The 20,978-nt window shown below is 41.5% G+C and overlaps 1 protein-coding gene across 1 annotated transcript; it reads left to right on the forward strand.

Moving 5' to 3' along the window:
• Positions 1 to 682: 682 nt before the first annotated feature.
• On the forward strand, positions 683 to 15,851 carry LOC139932510 (uncharacterized). Its single transcript, XM_078291648.1, has 4 exons — positions 683 to 761; positions 4,027 to 4,158; positions 4,275 to 4,849; positions 14,401 to 15,851. Exons 2-4 carry the CDS (start codon positions 4,141 to 4,143, stop codon positions 15,302 to 15,304), a joined length of 1,497 nt encoding a protein of 498 aa, XP_078147774.1. The 5' UTR covers positions 683 to 761; positions 4,027 to 4,140; the 3' UTR covers positions 15,305 to 15,851.
• The last annotated feature ends 5,127 nt before the right edge of the window (positions 15,852 to 20,978 follow it).

Raw genomic sequence — 20,978 nt, forward strand, 5'->3', positions numbered from 1 at the left:
TGGTGCTGACTGCCTGCTGTGTAAGTAATCGGTAGTATGGTTCACCCTGTCATCTGGTGGCTGTTTGAATGCCCTGCACACTACATTATGTTTTAGGTTTACTTCTATTAGAAACCCATTGTTGAACCAAAACTATAATTGTATTTAATAGCCGGACTTTTTAAAATTATAGATAACTTTTTTCTAATATTCGCTCTTAATAGCCATACACTGTTCCAAAAGTCATTTTGGCTGTCATGCACATCAGGTTCAGGATTGAGATTTGATATCGAGTCTTTTACTCCTCGTTACCACAGAGGGCAGCAACACGCCTTAGCGTCAGGTCTGCTGCAAAGAAACAGAAGAAGAAGAAGTGCGTAAAACAAACATGGCGGCCTACTGTTGACGGGAGAACAACAAAGAGAGAAAAGAAGTTTCCTCTCGGTCTTCCTGGTTTATCTGAGTCCAGTAGTTCCTGATAGCAGTCCGGGTTAAAAGCTGTAAAGCTGTAAGCAGCCTAGCCGTTTAAAGTCAGCGGGTTTCTTCCAGATCCTCGGTGCTAACTTTGTGCCGTCTTAGCTCGGATGTGTTATGCTAGGCTACTACCGTGTTAGTCCTACGGTAGATGTGCACGGTTGTGCTCGTTGTAGCGCCGCGGAGAGCGTCCGGTAACTCCGACCGGAAGACTCCGGGTCAGATAGAGGCCTCGGCGACCGGGGAAAAGCCTTTGTCTTCCTCTGATGAAGAAGCAGCTCAGGCTCACGGCCCTCGGACTGCTTCAGGTAGGAGCTCAACAATATGAACACATCAACGGGACGCACGAGCTTTCTGCAGCTGGCTGCAAAGCTTTGATCTGACGGGCTGCAGTCTGCAGGAATGGGAAACTGGTTTTAAATGAAAAATAGTTTTATCTGTCGCTGCCGTTAGCTCTCATGCTAACTGGAGAACACGCTAGCTAAACATTATCTTTCTTGTGAACTAGTACTCGTAATGGTGGTGCGTAATGGCTACATGGGGTAATGTAATCTAATCCGATCCTGAAGCGGCCTCTGCGATTACATTCAAATCATGGTAAAATGATATAAACTTAAATAGATAGAATAATCCCTTTCTTTGTGCTCATTTTGAAATTACATTCTAGTTGCATTAGACTGTTTTGGAGATCTTCTAGTTCCACAAACTGACACTGAGATGCTTTTTACACTGGGGATTATGGGTAGTGTAGGAACGTTGACTATGTACCACAGTGGTATGAGATGTGAGATATCCAGGGTCAGTGCCATGTTTAACATTATACAGTCTTCTGGTTTGTGAAAACTCATCAAAGCTGGTGTGAGAACTGCTGGATCTTTTAATAAGAATCTGGGAAACAATGGCTGTAGTGGAACCAGTGTGGTGCTGTAGTGCTGGTACCAGTAGGACCAGTACAGCTACAGTATGGTATTACTGGAAACACACCACTTTCTGTCCCGTTAAATAAGTGAAGATATGTAATGGAGCGTTCTATCGTCCTGCTGGCTGGAGAGTGGCTCTCTGCTGACATCTAGTGGTTTAAATTGAGAACTTCCCCAATTTGCCAAGTACTATTGATTGTGGATGAAGGGCACATTTGGAACATATCAGTTGAATCCATAGGCATCATGAATAGGGGGTACAGGGAGGACACGTCCCCTCCAATATTGAACAACCCCCCAATAATTTTTCTGGTATTCCTCAAAATTATTCAGTATATGACTTGTTTGTTTCCAAGTTGTTTTTAGGGGTGTATCAGTTCAGCAAACTCACGGTTTGGTTCATATCATGGTTTTGGGGTTAGTAAATTCCCATGACCCTTCGATTATCTGCTAGAGGGTAAAATGCTGGTCCACTGTTCTGCAATCAGTAAGGAATCCACATTGTTCCTTCTGAATCCAAGGTTCAACAATCTCCTTACCAGCATCTTGTCATAGGCTTTCCCAGGGAGGCTGAGCAATATGATTCCACGGTAGGTGGAACAAACCTTACAGCCTCTCTTTTTGAAAACTGGGACCACCACCCGTCTGCCAATCCAAGAGCATTGTTCCCTGCATCCATGTGACTGATCCATGTGATTGAAAAGATGTGTCAAACAAAACAGCCCAACAATAAACAGCCTTCAACATTTCAGGACAAATCTAACCCACTCCCATCGCCTTGTCGCTGAGGATCTTTCTGACTACCCCAGTGATCTCTGCCAAGGAGATGAATTCTGACCCTCCTGAATCTTCCAGCTCCTCCTCCTCTTCAGAGGACGTGTCTGTCGAGTTTAGAAATTCCTCAACGTGTTCTTTCCAACTTCCTGTTTCCCCAGTTGAGGTCAGTGTTTCCCAGACAACAGCCTGAGTAGTGTCCTTCCTTTCCCTAATGAATGGCCAATGGACATACATAAAAATGGCTGCTATGCCATTGCTACCTCAGAAGTCCAAAAACACCAGAGCACTTGGGTTTAGATTGCGGAGGCCATTCCTCCCAATCACATCCCTCCAGGTATCCCAGTTGTTGCCAACGTGAGTGTTGAAGTCTCCCAGTAGGACTCTGGAGTCAGTAGAAAGAGACTTTCCAGCTCCCCACTAACATCTCTAACAAGGCAGAATACTCCAAACCTCTGTTAGGTGCACGATCCAAACGAAAGAGTTTTCCTCTCCGTAACATGTAGGCGCATAAAGGCGACTCTCATCCACCGGGATAAACTCTCAACCTCTGTAGCAGCCAGTCAGGGATTTATGAGTGTCAGCACGCCCGCGCAGCGCCTCTCACCCTGATCACCTGAGTAGGAGAGAGACCCCGCCAAATCGAAGGGTTTGGTTCTAGAGCCAATGCTGTATGAAAAATAATTTATCCCGTGAATGGAAGACGGAGCTTCAAAATAAAAGCTAACTTACTGTGTTTACTCGCACCTTGTTCGCCTATATTTTGAGAGGTGTAGCTTGCCAAGCCTTCCATGGGTCTGACGGACCAGATGAGTATTTCATCCTTCTTGTGTTTGGAACTTGCCTGCACATCCCTGAAGTTAATACCGGGACAGGAAGGGCATGAGCATAGTTCCGGTCAGGGTCCCGGTTCCACTCAAGCTCCCACTAAACACAGCCAGAAGTGACTCTCCACTGTGACATTTTTTAACTTTGAGAAGGTTCAATCATTTTTTACATTTGATATCACAGTCCTTTTACGATTACAATTACCCATTTGGCAGACACTTTTATCCAAAGCGACATACATATGAGATTTTAATACAACACAAGCAAGGATCTAGCCTAGTTAGGAGAGAACAACGAGAGTAACTGCTATAAAGCTAAGTTCTGGTCCAACAGGACAAAGGTGCTACGAGGCAGTGCATAGAGGCAGATAACGATTTTTTTATTTTTTTTTTGTCGATTACAGTCCATCAGGTGAGAAGGATTTGTTTATCATGGAAATTCATATCACAGTGACAGTTAAAACGCAATATGTCTTGCAGCAGAGAGGTGACGTTCTGCATTCCAAGAGCCAGTTTCTGATGCCAGTGTCCACAATGCCTAAATCTGATCTGACTCTCTAATGCATCAAAGGTGGATGCTTATATATTATCACTGTCAGAGTCTCTGGCTGGACGTCCATGTGACTGTGATCCTTGCTGAGACGACCACCATCTTGTTTGACGGTCTGCTTGTGCTGTACGTCCAGCTGTGTGGAGAAACAGGTAGAGGTCAAGACTGCTGATCAAGAGGTTGCTGGTTCCAATCTCAGATTGTCATGTTGTGGTGAAGTGGGAGCGCTTCTTCCTCTGGACAAGTCAGCAGGAATGACTCAGTGTTGAGAGAGACGCTGTTCAATTCTGCACAGCATTTTATATGAGACTCTGTCTGTTGGATAGCAGCACTTGTATTGTTTTACCATTCACATGAATGAAACCTTAATATTTCTTCAAAAGGTGTAAGTCTTCATAGAACTGCTTGGACCGTACAACCACTGTTAGCAGTTGTAGTATTATTATTGTTTTCTTTGTGGGCGTTCCCTGTCTTATCGACTGTCTCTGTTTGATGATGTCAGAGCTGATTGGCGGGAAGAGAAGCATCTGGCGGAAAGAAGAGGATTGCTGTTGGCCATTTTGTCTCAGTTCAGGACAGCTGTGTTTAATTTGTTGTTCGCCATTAAGGAGGCAAGATGAATTCTTCAGAAGAGGTGAGAAAAAATATCATCTGTTGTAACACTGATGTTAATCTGTTGGTAACGTTGGCCTATTACCTGGTGTGCATGTAACATAATGTTCTCTCTCTCTCTCTCTCCCTCTCTTTCAGCCCAGTACATCACCTACATCATCATATGTCTTAGCTCATCAATCTACCAACACTGGAGAGAAACCATACCGCTGTGACCAATGTGGGAAGAGTTTCAGCTATCCAAGTATATACATGAGACACCTGGGTAGTCACACTGGAGAGAAACCATACCACTGTGACCAATGTGGGAAGAGTTTCCGCTGTAAAAGTAATTGCATTATACACCAACGTGCCCACACTGGAGAGAAGCCATATTGCTGTGACCAATGTGGGAGGCGTTTCAGTGATGTAAGTGGATACAGGAAACACCAGCGTGTCCACACTGGAGAGAAACAATACTGCTGTGACCAATGTGGGAGGAGTTTCAGTGATCCAAGTACATACAAGGCTCACCAGCGTATTCACACCGGAGAGAAACCATTCTGCTGTGAACAATGTGGGAAGCGTTTCAGTCATCGAACTGCATACAGGAGACACCAGCGTATTCACACTGGAGAGAAACCATGCTTTTGTGATCAGTGTGGGAAGAGTTTCACTGATGTAAGTGCTTACAAGAAACACCAGCGTGTTCACACTGGAGAGAAACCGTACTGGTGTGACCGGTGTAAGACAAACTTCACTTGGGCAGGTCAGCTGAAGAACCACCGGTGCATCTAAACTGCTGCAGAGCGCCTCCACTGTCTGCAGGGAGGAACAAGCTCCTCTGTGTAACCAACGCAGGAAGCTGAAGTGTTCAGGTCACACATGGGCCCAATCCCAACGTCCCCCCTACGGACTCAGCCCTGAGCCCTCATGGTCTTAATTGACATCACCTGTGTGCGCAGCTGTAGTGCCTGAGTGCAAGAAGTCACGACGGCTTGAAATGGTATAGGAGGAATGGGACAGCACTTTGTAGTATCACTTGTTGCTTTGACGACGTCAGACGTTACTATCTCCCGTCAATAAATTTGTAATTTACTCTTTGTTTGCGCTTTTGACTAAACAGCATTATTAGCTAAAATGAAAAAAATGTTGATGAACAATGTTAAATAGGCCTAGGTGTATGTGTGTGTGTGCTAATGGATATAAACACTATGAACTGTGGGTAACTCCCTCAAGCAAAGCATAAAGGGCTCATAAAGTCCGCCAGTGAGCCCTCACGCACTTCCGAGTTCACAGTGGGACGGCCCTGAAGCCTCGTGGACTTGTCGGGAACGTGCGTCAAAGTCCGTGAGTCTGTGAGTGCGACATTGGGCTTGGGACATGTTCGAATCCGGCCCTTGCCCTTTGCTGCATGTCATCCCTCTCTGTCCTCACTTTCCTGTCATTCTACACTAACCTATCTAATAAAGGAAGAAAGCCACAAAAAATAGTTAAGTTCGGGGCTCTGAGTTCCCAGAGAGGTTTGTAGTTTTTGAGGGTGGATATCTCAATTTCTTTGGGGGGTTTTTTGCCAGCAATATGTGATTGCAGACATGAGAGGAGAACCAGCCAGATGGTGGATTGACAGGAAATTTATTTTTAGAAGAATGTTCATCTTCAAGTAAAGTCAAATTTATTTATTTATATAGCCCTTTATCACAAGCATCTTGACAGTGGAGATTAGAGATAATGGTCATTTGCTTCATTTTTCCAAAGTGTCTTTTATTTGTTGTTATAAGGGGACAAAACTGAGTCAGCATAATTTGTTTAAATTTGATCAGATGTCGATTCCTAGGTATTTTTGAGTCCCCAACCTCACCATCCCAGTTGAGTTTGGTTAGAGGCAGAATCTCAGATTTTGACTGAGTGATGGAGCAGCCAGATACCCCCGCAGTAACTGTTGATCAGATTATGGCGAGATAGGATGGAGGATGAGGGGTTTGTTATGTACAATAAAATGTCATTAGCATACAAACTGATTTTTTTATGATTGTATGATTTGGTTTTGTTGCCTGATATGCTGTTACTTTGCCTGATAGAGGCAGCCAGGGGTTCAATAAAAAGTGCAAATAATAGTACTAAATTTGTGAAATTTGATGACGTGGATTCCTAGGTATTTAATAGATTGAGCTGTGCATTCTCTGTCAACCAACGCAGGATGCTCAAGTGTTCAGTTATTGCTGTGTTGAAAAGTGATGGTTGACTGTAGACCAGTTCTTTTAAATAAAGGGAAATAGAAAACACACAAAACAGACCAAACATGAATTGTTAATACTCAGAATTATCACTAAATGAATATGCCTGAATGGAATTAACCAAACAAAGAATAGTCCTACAATTAAAAAGAAACAGCCATAATTGCGGTATCGGAATTATATAACTATAATAAATCACTATTCAAAGCATTAGGAAAGAATTACTACTGACATAGAAATAAAGAAAGAAAAGAACTTACATGACCCACGCAATCAAACAGAAACTCACCAAACAAAACAATAATAAAACAATAAATATACAATAAAAACAATAATAAACAATAATTGTTAGATATTTATAGAGCAGTAATTTGATCTCTTGATCAGTGGGGCTGCAGCCGGACATGAACTCAGCTGATACTTTTTATTTTCAGCTGTCTACCTGTTCCTTTCTTTCTAAAGTACACAGAGAGGAGGAGAACATGCAGTAAAAACCTTGGGCAGGATTCAAACCCAGGACCAGAGGTGGGAACTGGGCTTGAGTCACAGTTTGAACTGCGTAAGACTTGACTTGATGCGTGAAGAGAAGACTTGAGACTTGACTTGACTTGGGTTCCCAGTTGTTCAGAAGTAATCTGATCGGATTTCGGCTATCGGATTGGATCAAATCTTGAAAATGGGTTGTTCAAAAGAAAAAAAGGATTCTGAAATCGGATTAGATCACGTAATCCAGTCTTGGTTTTGATCTGGATCAAACCTTCAGTATGTGTTGTTCAAAACTTTTTAGTAGGATTGGGATACCTTTGATCCAAAAAAACAGGATTATCCTGATCCCAGCAGAAGGGTGGATTCAGGGTGGATTTCAGGAACAAAATGTAATAAAACTTTAAAATTGGTCAAATAATACAACATTTGTATCATGTAGTATATATACATCTATTTATATTTTGCACTTGATTTGTTTAACTGTTACAGTGATAAAGTAGATAAAGTAGACATTAGGCTACCTATTAAGCCTTTCAGTACAGTAAAAAAAAAAAAGGATTTTGTCCCCATAAAATAATCCCCCAAACAGCTGTCAATATCAAACAAAAATAATATATTTAATTTTAACCGTCATTTATCACTGTATATTAATTACAATGACACAATCATCAGAGATGAACCAGTCAAAAGTATTTTCTAACAATTGCATCCCTTATTTCACGTCCAGTCAGTCCTTCATTCTGAGAGAACGCCGGAGGTTGGTCCGGGTCTTCAACAGGCTCAGGTGCATCATAACGTCATCACAGAGAGGGACATTGCGCCTGGTAGCGATGTTGCGCAGGACAATACAGGCGAGTATTATGTTGCACGCTCCCTGTGGTTCCACTCGCAAGTAGTTCAGGCATGCAAAGCGCCTCTTCAGAACTCCATTTAAACGTTCAATTGCACATCTTGTTTTGCAATGAGCAGCGTTGAAGCGTGCCTGCTCAGGTGTGTTTGCTGCAAGAAAAGGGGACATCAGCCACGGTAGGAGTGGATAGGCGCTGTCTCCTAATATTATGCCATCCGGTCGGTTGGTTTGAGAGCGCTCTCCCTCTGGATACGCGCATCATGGACAGACCCAGGCCACTTCACGACGCAGTTTGTGATGATGAGGTCAGCGTCGCCCACAAGTTGGATGTTGATGCTGTGCCTCCCCTTTCGGTTGACGTACTCCCACTCCCTCTCATGAGGTGCTTGTATATGCACGAGTGCAGTCGATAACCCCAATAGTATTGGGCATGTTCCCCAAAAGAAAAAACTTGCGCTTGGTCTGGGCAATCTGGTCATCCTTTGGAAATGAGTCCCATTTAGAGCACTGGTAATCCGGATTTGGTAATCTTGAAAAGTTTGTATCTGGATCAGGGTGATCCAATCCAGTGTTGCTTTGAAAAACCGGCACACAAGTAAAATGGATTACCTGATCCTGGATAGCAAAACATGGGATTTCCAAATCTGGACCATTCTGATCCAGATTAAACTTTTTTAACAACTGGCTTGAATTTGAGCAGATCCTCCTGCAGCGATCCTTCCCAGATCGAAGAGAAATACAGTCCAGTTCGATGTGATTCTCTGGAGTCTGATGAGTAGAGTGTTGTTTGATTTTTTCCCGCAGAATGAATGTGTGTGTGTTGGGAAAATGGTTATTATTTGCTGCTTTTCTTGGAATAAAGTTCAGAATAAAGATGAGTTAGGATCTTATAATATTTTATATATTTTCTAATTTAGATATATTTTTTAAGTTAAGTTAGCCTATTTTTTGATAAATTAGATTTTATTTATATTATACTATATTTTTGTATACTTAAAATTTTTTTTTTTTTTTTTACTTATATTTATTTATTTTACACAGTGTATAAAACCACACATATGGTGCTGACTGCCTGCTGTGTAAGTAATCGGTAGTATGGTTCACACTGCCATCTGGTGGCTGTTTGAATGCCCTGCACACTACATTATGTTTTAGGTTTACTTCTATTAAAAACCCATTGTTGAACCAAGACTGTAATTGTATTTAATAGTCGGACTTTTTTTAATTTTTATTTTAGATTACTAATTTTCGAATATTCGCTCTTAAGAGCCATACACTGTTCCAAAAGTTCATGCTCATCAGGTTCAGGATTACGTTTTGATATCGAGTCTTTTACTCCTCGTTACCACAGAGGGCAGCAACACGCACAGCGTCTGTTCTGCTGCAAAGAAACAGGAGAAGAAGAAGAAGAAGTGTGTAAAACAAAATGGCGGACGAATGTTGACGAGATAATTTCACAGAGACAAAACACGTTTTCCACTCGGTATTCCAGAATTATTCTCGGTTTATCTGAGTCCAGTAGTTCCTGATAGCAGTCCGGGTTAAAAGCTGTAAAGCTGTAAGCAGCCTAGCCGTTTAAAGTCAGCGGGTTTCTTCCAGATCCTCGGTGCTAACTTTGTGCTGTCTTAGCTCGGATGTGTTATGCTAGGCTACTACCGTGTTAGTCCTACGGTAGATGTGCACGGTTGTGCTCGTTGTAGCGCCGCGGAGAGCGTCCGGTAACTCCGACCGGAAGACTCCAGGTCAGATAGAGGCCTCGGCGACCAGGGAAAAGCCTTTGTCTTCCTCTGATGAAGAAGCAGCTCAGGCTCACGGCCCTCGGACTGCTTCAGGTAGGAACAAAGGCGCAGAAAGGAGTTTGAGATTGGAGGGGGACAAACATTGTGTATGTGTTAGGGTTAGTGTCAGGTCTAGTGTGTCTGTGTGTGTGTGTGATCAAGTACATTGAAATCTTCCACCCAGCTAGAGGCGAGTCTGCAGCTGGACTGTATTGCATTTTGTGACAATTGTCAATTTAAACCACTAGATGTCAGCAAACAGCCACTCACCAGCCAGCAGGATGAATATCTTCACTGATTTCATGGGACAGACTCTGGTGTGTTTCCAGTACCATACTGTACCTGTACAGGTTTTATTATCTATAGGAATATATTGATTAATGCTTACCCAACCACTACTGTGTGAAATGATGCTCCATTAAAACGCCTCTGCTTCGGTTACAGTAACAATACTCTATCCATTAATCAAAAGTTTGGACACACCGCATGTTTCATTATTTTTACTATTTTCCACATTTTAGAATAAATAGTAAAGACATCAGAACTGTGAAATAAGACAAATGGAATTATGTAGTGACCAAAAAAGATATCAAAACTACCTTATATTTTAGATTCTTTAAAGTAGCCGCCCTTTGCCTTGATGGAAAGGCTTTGGAAAGAAATTCATACATAGGATCAACCTCACTATTTATATTTGTCTAAGAAACTAATTTCAAGCATTTAAGCAGAAGCCTTTAGATCAAAATGGCTTTAAGAGAATGAGAAACATAGAACATTCAATCAGGTGGGTCCAAAAATTCGCCAGAAATTGGTAACGTTTTATGTTCCTGTCCTGCAATTTCCTAATAATTCCCTAGAAAGGAACTGTTAATTTCATAGTAAGTTTCCTGGGAAAAAAACATGAAATTATGTTCTAATTACAGGGAAAATAGAGAAAGAGTTCAATGGTAGTTGGCAAGTTCCTCTAATTTCTTCTGTTGTTTCCAACACAGAACCATGAAATTCTGTAGTAGTTATATATAATTATTATATATATATAATTAGAAATGAACTAAAATGAATTAAGAATTCAACAAAAAGCTATATTATGTAATTATATGAGTAATGACTTCTGATAATTGACCTCTGCCTATTATTTTTTCCAATAAATATGTTTATAGTTTTGCAGTTCTTTCCAGGAAATTATTTTAGAAATTGACAGTATCTCCTCCGTTTCTGATCAAGCACATTCAAATCATGGTAAAATTATATAAACTTAAATGGATAGAATAAACACTTTAGTTTGTCACTTTAGACTGTTTTGGAGATCTTCTAGTTCCACAAACTGACACTGAGATGCTTTTTACACTGGGGATTATGGGTAGTGTAGGAACGTTGACTATGTACCACAGTGGTATGAGATGTGAGATATCCAGGGTCAGTGCATGTTTAACATTATACAGTCTTCTGCTTTGTGAAAACTCATCAAAGCTGGTGTGAGAACTGCTGGATCTTTTAATAAGAATCTGGGAAACAATGGCTGTAGTGGAACCAGTATGGTGCTGTAGTACTGGCACCAGTAGGACCAGTACAGGTACAGTATGGTATTTATGTACTGGAAAGTAGGTTGAAATGCACACCAGTATTAGTAGGGTGCTCACACTCACAATCAAATCAGTAGAGAGCACCATACATAGAAATAGAACACAGAGATATCACCCAAAAGAACCTCAGCAAGAACAATAGAAGGCAATACTAGAGCATTATCAATATAGAAAACAAGCGCTAATATAATTAACTATATGGTCCAATGGTGGAGGAACCCACACGTAGAAAAGGGGGCACATCGAGAGGCCCTCCATATACCATCAGTTCTTTTGGGTGATATCTCTGTTCTGTTTCATTCGTGACGTACCGGTCGGGATCGGAAGAGCTCTTGGGATTAGCAGTAAGTCCTGTTTACTGACTTGGAAGCTAGTTACCTCACTAACTAGTGTATTTACTAGTTAGATAGCTAACTAACAAAATTGCATCATGTGTTGGACAACCTGACATGCCATTGGAAACACTTTTTAACACTGGGAAATTTGCTGTGTCAGCTTACCTGTCCTCACTTCTTCCAGCGCTAACCATATACCTACTGATGACTTGATTTGATTTGATACAACTTTATTGTCCTGCCTCCGCAGGAAAATTGCCTTTGGCCTCGCCGACTTAAAAAAAAACACACATTGCATCCATGTACACCACATCAATAAACCAAATTACATCACACTGACTTAATTGCCCTAGGGACAAAAGATCCCTTGTAGATCCTCTTGTTTGCCAGGGTGTTCTGTAGCGCCGTCCCGACGGGAGGAGCTCCAACTCGGAGTGGAGGGGGTGTCTGATGTCATCAATAATAGCCAAAGCTTTCCTGTGTACAGCTGTATTGTAATGGTCCTCCAGAGACTTTTGATGACGACCTACTATCTTCCCTGCCGCTTTGATGATCATGACCAGCTTTTTTTCTTCTTGCCATTGTCAAATTTCCATACCAGACAGAGAGATTGAATACAAGGATACTCTCTATTAGGCTGACATACACTCTTTCCAGAACATTGTGACTGACCACAAACCCCTTCAGTTTCCTAATTCAACACAGCCTCTGACTGGTTTTCTTACATATAAAATCAACATTGTCTGTGAAACTCAATTTGTCATCAGTGTGTATTCTAGATACTTAAATTAGTTAACAGTGTCCACAGACTGGTCACAAAGTATAACCGACGGGAGTGTGTTTGCATGGTTTAAAGTAAGTTCCTTTGTTTTGTCAAAATTGTTTAACAAGGAGCTGGATTTACACCAATGTTCCAACTTGGAAACCTGGGCGAGTCATCATCATCATCCTTACAGAGAGACTAAAGCCATATCATCAGCATATTTAAATAGCTTAACATTACTGTCCTGCAGCTTCATCTCGTTGGTATACACAGAAAAGGTTTCACACAGACTTTCTGTGGGTAATCGGTTAAAAAGTCCTGACATCTCATGTCTTAAAGCTCAGGTTGTTGGAGCAAAGCTGACAACTGTTTCTTAAGCCAAAGAAAACTGTTAAACATGTTTGTGATTTGTATGTAGGTAAAGGTAAACGATTTACAATTTTCTGTAAACAAGTTCTTCATTTTTGTAACGTGTACACGTTTTTTTATACCTATATCACTGGGCAGTCTTACTAGAGGCGCAGTGGAGTTCTGCATCCAAATGCATACTCACATCACCCACTGTCTCATGTGCGGTGAGGATGATAGAATTAAAAAAAGATATAGGCCTTTAATTTTATGCTTTGCACCAAATACCCCACATAAATTTCTGACCATTTTTGTTTGATGTTGCTACAATGATACAAACTACCAAATAAAGTTTGGACTACTTAAACTTAAGAGTTAGTTAGCGGTGTCATTGCGAGGAGACGTTGCCGTGGGTTTAGCCCGACAAGTCAGACCCATGCAATGTTACAAAGCCCCGCCCTCCCATAGTGTCTGACATCTACATATTGGCTAATTACAACATACGTCTTCCGGCGAATGTGCTTCTTTTCTGGATATGACTGTAACTGTAAGTATGTCCAGCTCACATTGTCAATTTTTGGATAAATAACCCAAAGCAAGCACTTTTGCCATATTCAGCGGGTAGCAAAGCAAAAACATTCTCACCCCTTGATGAAACAAGCAAAACCTGTTCTTTCTATTCTATTGAAGTCTATCTTCCTTCCAACTTCCCGGAGAGGGCCTGTCACCACACACACAACCTAGTAGCACTCACTGACTACGAGCAAACAGAAATCAGTCACAGAATCAGTGACAATATTGTTGGTGAGCGGAGCAATATGAATGTAATATATATTTTACACATACAATCCACTACACTATAGGCCTATATAACAATGCCGAAATCTGATCTAACTCTCTAATGCATCAAAGGTGGATGCATATTATTATCACTGTCAGAGTCTCTGGCTGGACGTCCATGTGACTGTGATCCTTGCTGAGACGACCACCATCTTGTTTGACGGTCTGCTTGTGCTGTACGTCCAGCTGTGTGGAGAAACAGGTAGAGGTCAAGACTGCTGATCAAGAGGTTGCTGGTTCCAATCTCAGATTGTCATGTTGTGGTGAAGTGGGAGCGCTTCTTCCTCTGCACAAGTCAGCAGGAATGACTCGGTGTTGAGAGAGACACTGTTCAATTCTGCACAGCATTTTATATGAGACTCTGTCTGTTGGATAGCAGCACTTGTATTGTTTAATCATTCACATTAATGAAACCTTAATATTTCCTCAATGAAGTTGAAGTCTTCATAGAACTGCTTGGGCCCTACAATCACTGCTTGCAGCTGCTTTATTATTGCTGTTTTTGTGTGCGTTCATTGTCTTATCGACTGTCTCTGTTTGATGATGTCAGAGCTGATTGGCGGGAAGACAGAAGTATCTGGTGGAGGAACAGAGGAACGTTGTCAGCCATTTTGTCTCAATTCAGGACAGCTGTGTTGAATTTGGCGTTCGCCACTAAGGAGGCAAGATGAATTCTTCAGAAGAGGTGAGAAAAAAATATCACTGTTTTAAAGTTAAATTTCATCTGTCGGGAACTTAAGCCTGTTACCTGGTCTGCTTATAACATCATGTTGTTCTGTAGGAACTTTAGCCTTTTAGCTTGTACATTTGTGATTATATGATACACATACATATCATCTCTCTCTCTCTCTCGCGCGCTCTCTCTCGCTCTCTCTCTCTCTCTCTCTCTCTCTCTCTCTTTCAGCCCAGTACATCAGCTGCTGCTTCATCATCATATGTCTCAGCTCACCAATGTATCAAAACTGAAGAGAAACCATACTGCTGTGACCAATGTGGGAAGAGTTTCAGTGGTCTAAGTCGGTACAGGAAACACCAGCATATTCACACTGGAGAGCAACCATACAGGTGTGACCAGTGTGGGAGGAGATTCAGTAATCACAGTAATTACAGTAGACACCAGCGTATCCACACTGGAGAGAAACCATACCGCTGCGACAAATGTGGGAGTAGTTTCACAAATTCAAGTACATACAAAGCTCACCAGCGTATTCACACTGGAGAGAAACCATACCGCTGTGAACAATGTGGGATGAGTTTCAGCTTTCGATATGCATACTTGAGACACCAGCGTATTCACACTGGAGAGAAACCACACTGCTGTGAACAATGTGGGAAGAGTTTCGGTGATCTAAGTCTATGCAGGAAACACCAGCGTCTCCACACTGGAGAGAAACCATACAGGTGTGACCAGTGTGAGAGGAGTTTCAGTAATCACAGTAATTTCCGTAGACACCAGCGTATCCACACTGGAGAGAAACCATACCGCTGTGACCAATGTGGGAAGAGTTTCAGTCTTCCAAGTGCATACAAGGCTCACCAGCGTATTCACACTGGCGAGAAACCACACCGCTGTGAACAATGTGGGAAGAGTTTTGGTTTTCGATATGCATATTTGAGACACCAGCGTATCCACACTGGAGAGAAACCACACTGCTGTGAACAATGTGGGAGGCGTTTCAGTGAGCTAAGTGTTTACAAACAACATCAGCGTATTCACACTGGAGAGAAACCATACAGGTGTGACCAATGTGGGAAGAGTTTCAGTGACTCAAGTACATACAGGCAACACCAGCGTGTCCACACTGGAGAGAAACCATTCTGCTGTGATCAATGTGGGAAGAGTTTCAGTCGTCCACAGGCATGCAAGGAACACCAGCGTATTCACACTGGAGAGAAACCATACTGGTGTGACCGGTGTAAGACAAACTTTACTCGGTCAGGTCAGCTGAAGAGACACCGGTGCATCTAAATTGCTGTAGAGCGCCTCTACCACCTCTCCTGGTTGCCAGGTGATGTCACCTGTACTCTGTGGAAGGTGACATCACCTGGCGCAAAGACCAGTCAATAGCAGATGGCCAGTGCAGTACCCTACTTTTCACCATTAGGTGTCAGGCTTCACCACAGATTTTGGTGGGGTTTGGTTACTCTTTGAAGGGATAGTTTGGTATTTTGAACCCTGGGCCCAAATAACACGTTTTCTGTCATGATCCCTATTAGTGGAAGCCACAACTTCGCTAGCCGCTTGCTCCGTCCATCCGGTAACAACCGGCTGCCCCCTCCCACTCTACTGCAATAGAAACCAGGAGCATACGTGACAGTCTTTGAAAACTATGATAAACGTTGTTTTGTAAAACACGACGCTCACAGTATAATCATACTGGTGTCAGTATGTTATCTTGAAAAAATTGTAAAAAACCAAGCTTTCTGTCAGCAGTTACTTTCCTTATTATCCTTTACCGTGTATCGTGGATGCTTACACCAGCTTAGAAGGTAGTGCGTCTTTGAGAAAAAATAGTTCCTATCCAAATAGAACACAACTACTGACTTTAAAAAAAAAAAAAATTTCAAGATAACATACTGACCCCTCTTTTAAGCCAGCACTTTAATTGCGTCACTTTCGAACAGTCGCTCGCCCTCACTTCATTTGGCTCACTTGGTAATGGGATGCCCTCCATCATGGCAGCAGCTCACAGGAATGCACAAATTTGAGGGTTAGTGTCTAGGCCGAGTGTTTAGGGGCTGAATTGGGATGGGGAGTAGTCTGCATTGATGCAGACTTGCTATCGGAGGGTTTTGCAGCCCACTTCACACTCCCCGCTAACTGGTTTGGGACGGGAACGCGCAAACGGAGGGGGAGTGGATAGGACGAGGATTTAGGGGCTGGTTTGGGATTGGGCCAGTGTGTGGGAAACCGTAATACTTCAGAAAGCTTAATTTCGCCATCAATGTTCCCTCACTGTGGTATGCCCCGCCCCAACATCCTGTTTCAACAGGAAATGCATCAAATCAAGGAGGTAAACATGCCATTTCATGGGGTCTTTAAGGAAAGTGGCTTCACCTGGGCTCCATCTTGGTAAGTTTGGGACTAAGAAGACAAGACTCCTATCTCTTTGAATAGGGAGTTGTCTGTATCTAAAGTTCTGACATAGATGTAGTCATTTACATTACATAATAGGAACACTGATGAATTGTCAACATGGAGTGATAAAATTTGTTTCAAAGGACACTCTGAAAAACGTCTTTTTCCCCTTACCTATGCTTGCATGCAGTGACGTCCACTGCTTGAGATTACGTCATCTGGTTTACGTCAGTATCACCTGTCAGCAGTGATGTCATCATACAGCCCACCGTAGGGAGCTGACGGTTATATATCTGAGAATATCATGTTATTGAATTATTTCAGATGTATTAAAGGTCCCATATTCTCCACTTTCCAGTGTTTTATTTATATATGTCTTGAGGTCCATTCAAAGCTGTTGTATGGATTGAGAGTGTTTTTGGTACACGACCCCTCTGTTCTGATTGGCTAACTGTTTCAAGAGTGAAACGTGAGACACCACAGCGCCAGCAGCTACAGGTAGGGAAAACTCTGGTAAATAAACAATGACAACCGCTCAACCGCTTTGAAGAAAAACGCTTTGTTAGTCTATTATTTCTTACAAAGTTATGGAAGTCCAAACGGCTCGTTTAGAGGCTCGCTTTTCTAATATGGATTGTGTGGATTTAGTTTTGATACTTTCACCATGTTTAGATACACATCCAACTCCTTTATCATCACAGAGGCAAGGGGAGTCCTTTTTTTTACACGATATGGGACCTTTAAAGAGTAACTAAACCCCAAACCCAAATATGTGGTGAAACCTGACACCCAATGGTGACAAGTAGGGTACCGAACTGGACATCTGCTATTGGCTGGTCTTTGGTGCCAGGTGATGTCACCACCTGTTGTACTCTATAGAGTATTCATGTGCTCATTGTGCCTTGACTGTGTTTATCCTCCTGAAAATCAGTATAAACAAGTCAGTTCTCCAATATTTCACATATACCTAACATTATCTATTATACTATAACCTTATACCATGATATACTAAACTCATCAGACTGTACTATGACACTGTACTACAGTATGATATGCTTTACTATGACATACCTTAATATTATCTAGTATACTATAATACATTATACAATGACATACATCACTATTCTATACGATACTGTGCAGTGTTACTCTACAACATACATTACTCTATACTCCCCAATACTTTATTAAACTGTGTGAGTTCCTATTTATAGAACAGAACATACCGCATTTAGTGGAGGCTTTTATTTAAAGCACCTTTTATATTCAACTGTCAAAGTTCGATACATCTTTTGATTTTTTTTTTTTTTTTTTGCAGGCTACATAAAAATCAAAGTGTATCAGAAATCTCATTAAAAATGTTTGGATCACAAAGAAATATCAGCCGTTGATATTTTTGACACGTGTCGGAACTTCAGTATCAAGGGAAACATCACTGCTGATTTTACAGCTTTTTATTCTTCAAGAAACGTTGAAACATGTTTTTGCCAGTAAGAGTTTTATTGTGAAGGTTGTGACCGGAAATGGTACTTTTTGTTGTAGCTGTCTTGACACTGGTGTGTAAAAGCAACATGGCGGCCGAAAGTTGAAGAGAAACGTAAACGGAGAGAAAACTCGTTTCCCGCTCGGTCTTCCTGGTTTATCTGAGTCCAGTAGTTCCTGATAGCAGTCCGGGTTAAAAGCTGTAAAGCTGTAAGCAGCCTAGCCGTTTAAAGTCAGCGGGTTTCTTCCAGATCCTCGGTGCTAACTTTGTGCCGTCTTAGCTCGGATGTGTTATGCTAGGCTACTACCGTGTTAGTCCTACGGTAGATGTGCACGGTTGTGCTCGTTGTAGCGCCGCGGAGAGCGTCCGGTAACTCCGACCGGAAGACTCCGGGTCAGATAGAGGCCTCGGCGACCGGGGAAAAGCCTTTGTCTTCCTCTGATGAAGAAGCAGCTCAGGCTCACGGCCCTCGGACTGCTTCAGGTAGGAGCTCAACAATATGAACACATCAACGGGACGCACGAGCTTTCTGCAGCTGGCTGCAAAGCTTTGATCTGATGAGCTGCAGTCTAAACGCTTGTTTTAAATAAATAAAAGTATTTTATTCGCTGTCGTAACTTCCTGTTATCATCCATCAGTCACAGAACTCGCTAGCTAAACATTAGCTTTGTGCTAAACTAGAACTCGTGCCTTGCTTAAATTGTTACTTGTTTCTTAATCTAAATCGGTTTATCGGTTGTTATCTATAGTGATAAACTCTTAATTAATGATTAACAGACTCTACTTTGTGAATCGATGCTCCATTAAATCGCCTCTGTTTGACGAAGCGGAGCCCGTAGTGACGTCATAGATGAACTCAGACTGACAGCTCCATTAAAATGAGAAACGGCAAACTGTAATCTGTCATTGCTGGAAGATTTGGAAGATACTTTGATACAACAGCTTGGCTCCAGGTGTTAAGATAAAATCAACGGAGCCACCTCCAAAATCATTCAATATGATGAAACTTTATTAGTGTTTTCTGTCTTGTGGTTCAGACAAAAGTTCTGCGGCAGCCTCAATAAGACTGTTAGGCTACAATATGGATGAAGAAAACAGAGAGGCATGTTGTCTCATCTATTGCAGCTGATTTATTTACTCCTCTACTATTTTGTTTTGATTTTATTTAGGAAATAGGAAATTATTTAGGAAATAGGAAAATACACGATATAATTCACAGGTTAAAATCTCTTAAGGAAACTTGTTTGTAAACACTTAAAAATCGATCCAAAGAGTAATAATAATTATAATAATAATAATAATTAATTTATTAATCTGAATCTGGGTGACTAAATATTCTGAAATTTGGTACATACAGTATGTTCCAGAGTGCAATCCTTTTCATAAATGAACTTTGGTTGTGATTGGTTAACGTGGGCGTGGCCTATCACATAATGCTTTGTAACAAAAAATGGCTTTAAACAATCACTTTGAAACTTGTAGAAGTTGTCAATACTTGTATTTGGAACATGCACAGCAAAGTTTATGCAAATCAGCCAGAATTTCGATATTTTTGGAAAACAGGTTTTCCCAGTTGGCTTTGTCAGATTTTGATCTGTCAGCACCAGAAGTGTCACTTCTTCCTCTGGAAAAGTCAGCAGGAATGACTCAGTGAGATGTTGTTCAATTCTGCACAGCATCTTATATAAGACACCCGAATTTCAATCAGTAAAGTGCAATCTTATATTATCTTACTGTGTATTGAATAGCAGCATTGTTTATGTTTTACCATTCACATCTTCTTCTTCTTCCGAGGAAATCTGCCTTCCCATGCATGAAAAGAAACCAGCATAGGTCCCGTCCCATGCCAAACTTACTCAACTGGCATTGTGGGCCAATAGTCCTGATGGTGGCGCTACAGCAACCGTCTAAATTTGAAACATTTGAAAATCCATAAAAAATCAGCCGTATGTGCTACAGCTTTGCAACTTCAACCTCAGTGTAGGCCCAAGTTTGAAGAAACTTTTGTAAACTTCAACTTCGTGCAAATTATGAAGTCCATCACTCTGTTTTTCTCAAAAACTGTAAAACTAATTAAACCTATCTCCTCCCACATTTTTTGCTCAGTTGACACCAAACTTGCTACACTGCATCTTCAGACGATCCAGCCAGATTTTTGAATTATCAAAAATTAAGCCCACAGTGCATCAAAATGTTTTACTGTAAACAATACTGTAAACAGCTTCTGCAAATTCTCGCTAAGTAAATCTCCAATGTTCATGAAAATAAATGACAAAATTTTGCTGTCATGGTAGATGAAGTGTGGTAAATTTCATAATTGTATCTCAAAAACTGAATTTTTGACAGCATTTTGAATTCTGCCCTCATGTAAACTATTGCAGTCAATGGAAATAGAGCATCTTTAAACATCAGTTTTTCACTTATGGAGCAATCAATCTTTGTAAAAAAAAAAAAAAAAAATTACAGACATCTCTATGTTGTCTAGATTAAGTACACAAATTCTCAGAATTTTGTCTTGATAACTGAATTTTTGACACTAGTTTGAAATCTGCCTTTACATGCATGGACAGCTGTTATCCTGCACCCTGGTGGTTGGCTAAGTCATAGTGTGAAGCCTCCTCTAATCTCCCCACTTCTCAGGTAGCTCAACTCGATCACGACTTGCCATTGGTGGCAAAGGTTGTGAGTTTGAGCCCCGGGTGAAGCAGAATAAACATGCTTATGGCATGCTTATGGCATTGTGCTGTGTGGATTAGAGACACATGATTTCAAAGATGTTTTAATGATAATTATGGTCCGGGCAGTTCTGCTGATGGACCCTCATGTATTTCTCATTCGTCCTCCTCCTCTTCTTCCTCTTTCTCCTCTTCTTCTTCCTCTTCCACCTCAAAATGCTCAGCCCCAACACTGCCGCGCAGCAGCTATAATTATTGCTGTTTTTGTGGGTGTTCCCTGTCTTACCGACTGTCTCTGTTTGATGATGTCAGAGCTGATTGGTGGGAAGAGAAGCATCCAGCGGAGGCAGAGAGGTTGTTGGCCATTTTGTCTCAGTTCAGGACAGCTGTGTTGAATTCGGTGTTC

Source organism: Centroberyx gerrardi, chromosome 23 (assembly GCF_048128805.1).
Source record: "Centroberyx gerrardi isolate f3 chromosome 23, fCenGer3.hap1.cur.20231027, whole genome shotgun sequence".
NCBI classification, from domain to species: Eukaryota; Metazoa; Chordata; class Actinopteri; order Beryciformes; family Berycidae; genus Centroberyx; species Centroberyx gerrardi.

Excerpts from the sequence above, each read along its gene's own strand:
- LOC139932510 (XM_078291648.1), top strand. Across the intron at positions 4,850-14,400 it reads ACTGGAGAGAAACCGTACTG|GTGTGACCAGTGTGGGAGGA; the intron begins GTGTGACCGGTG and ends GCAACCATACAG.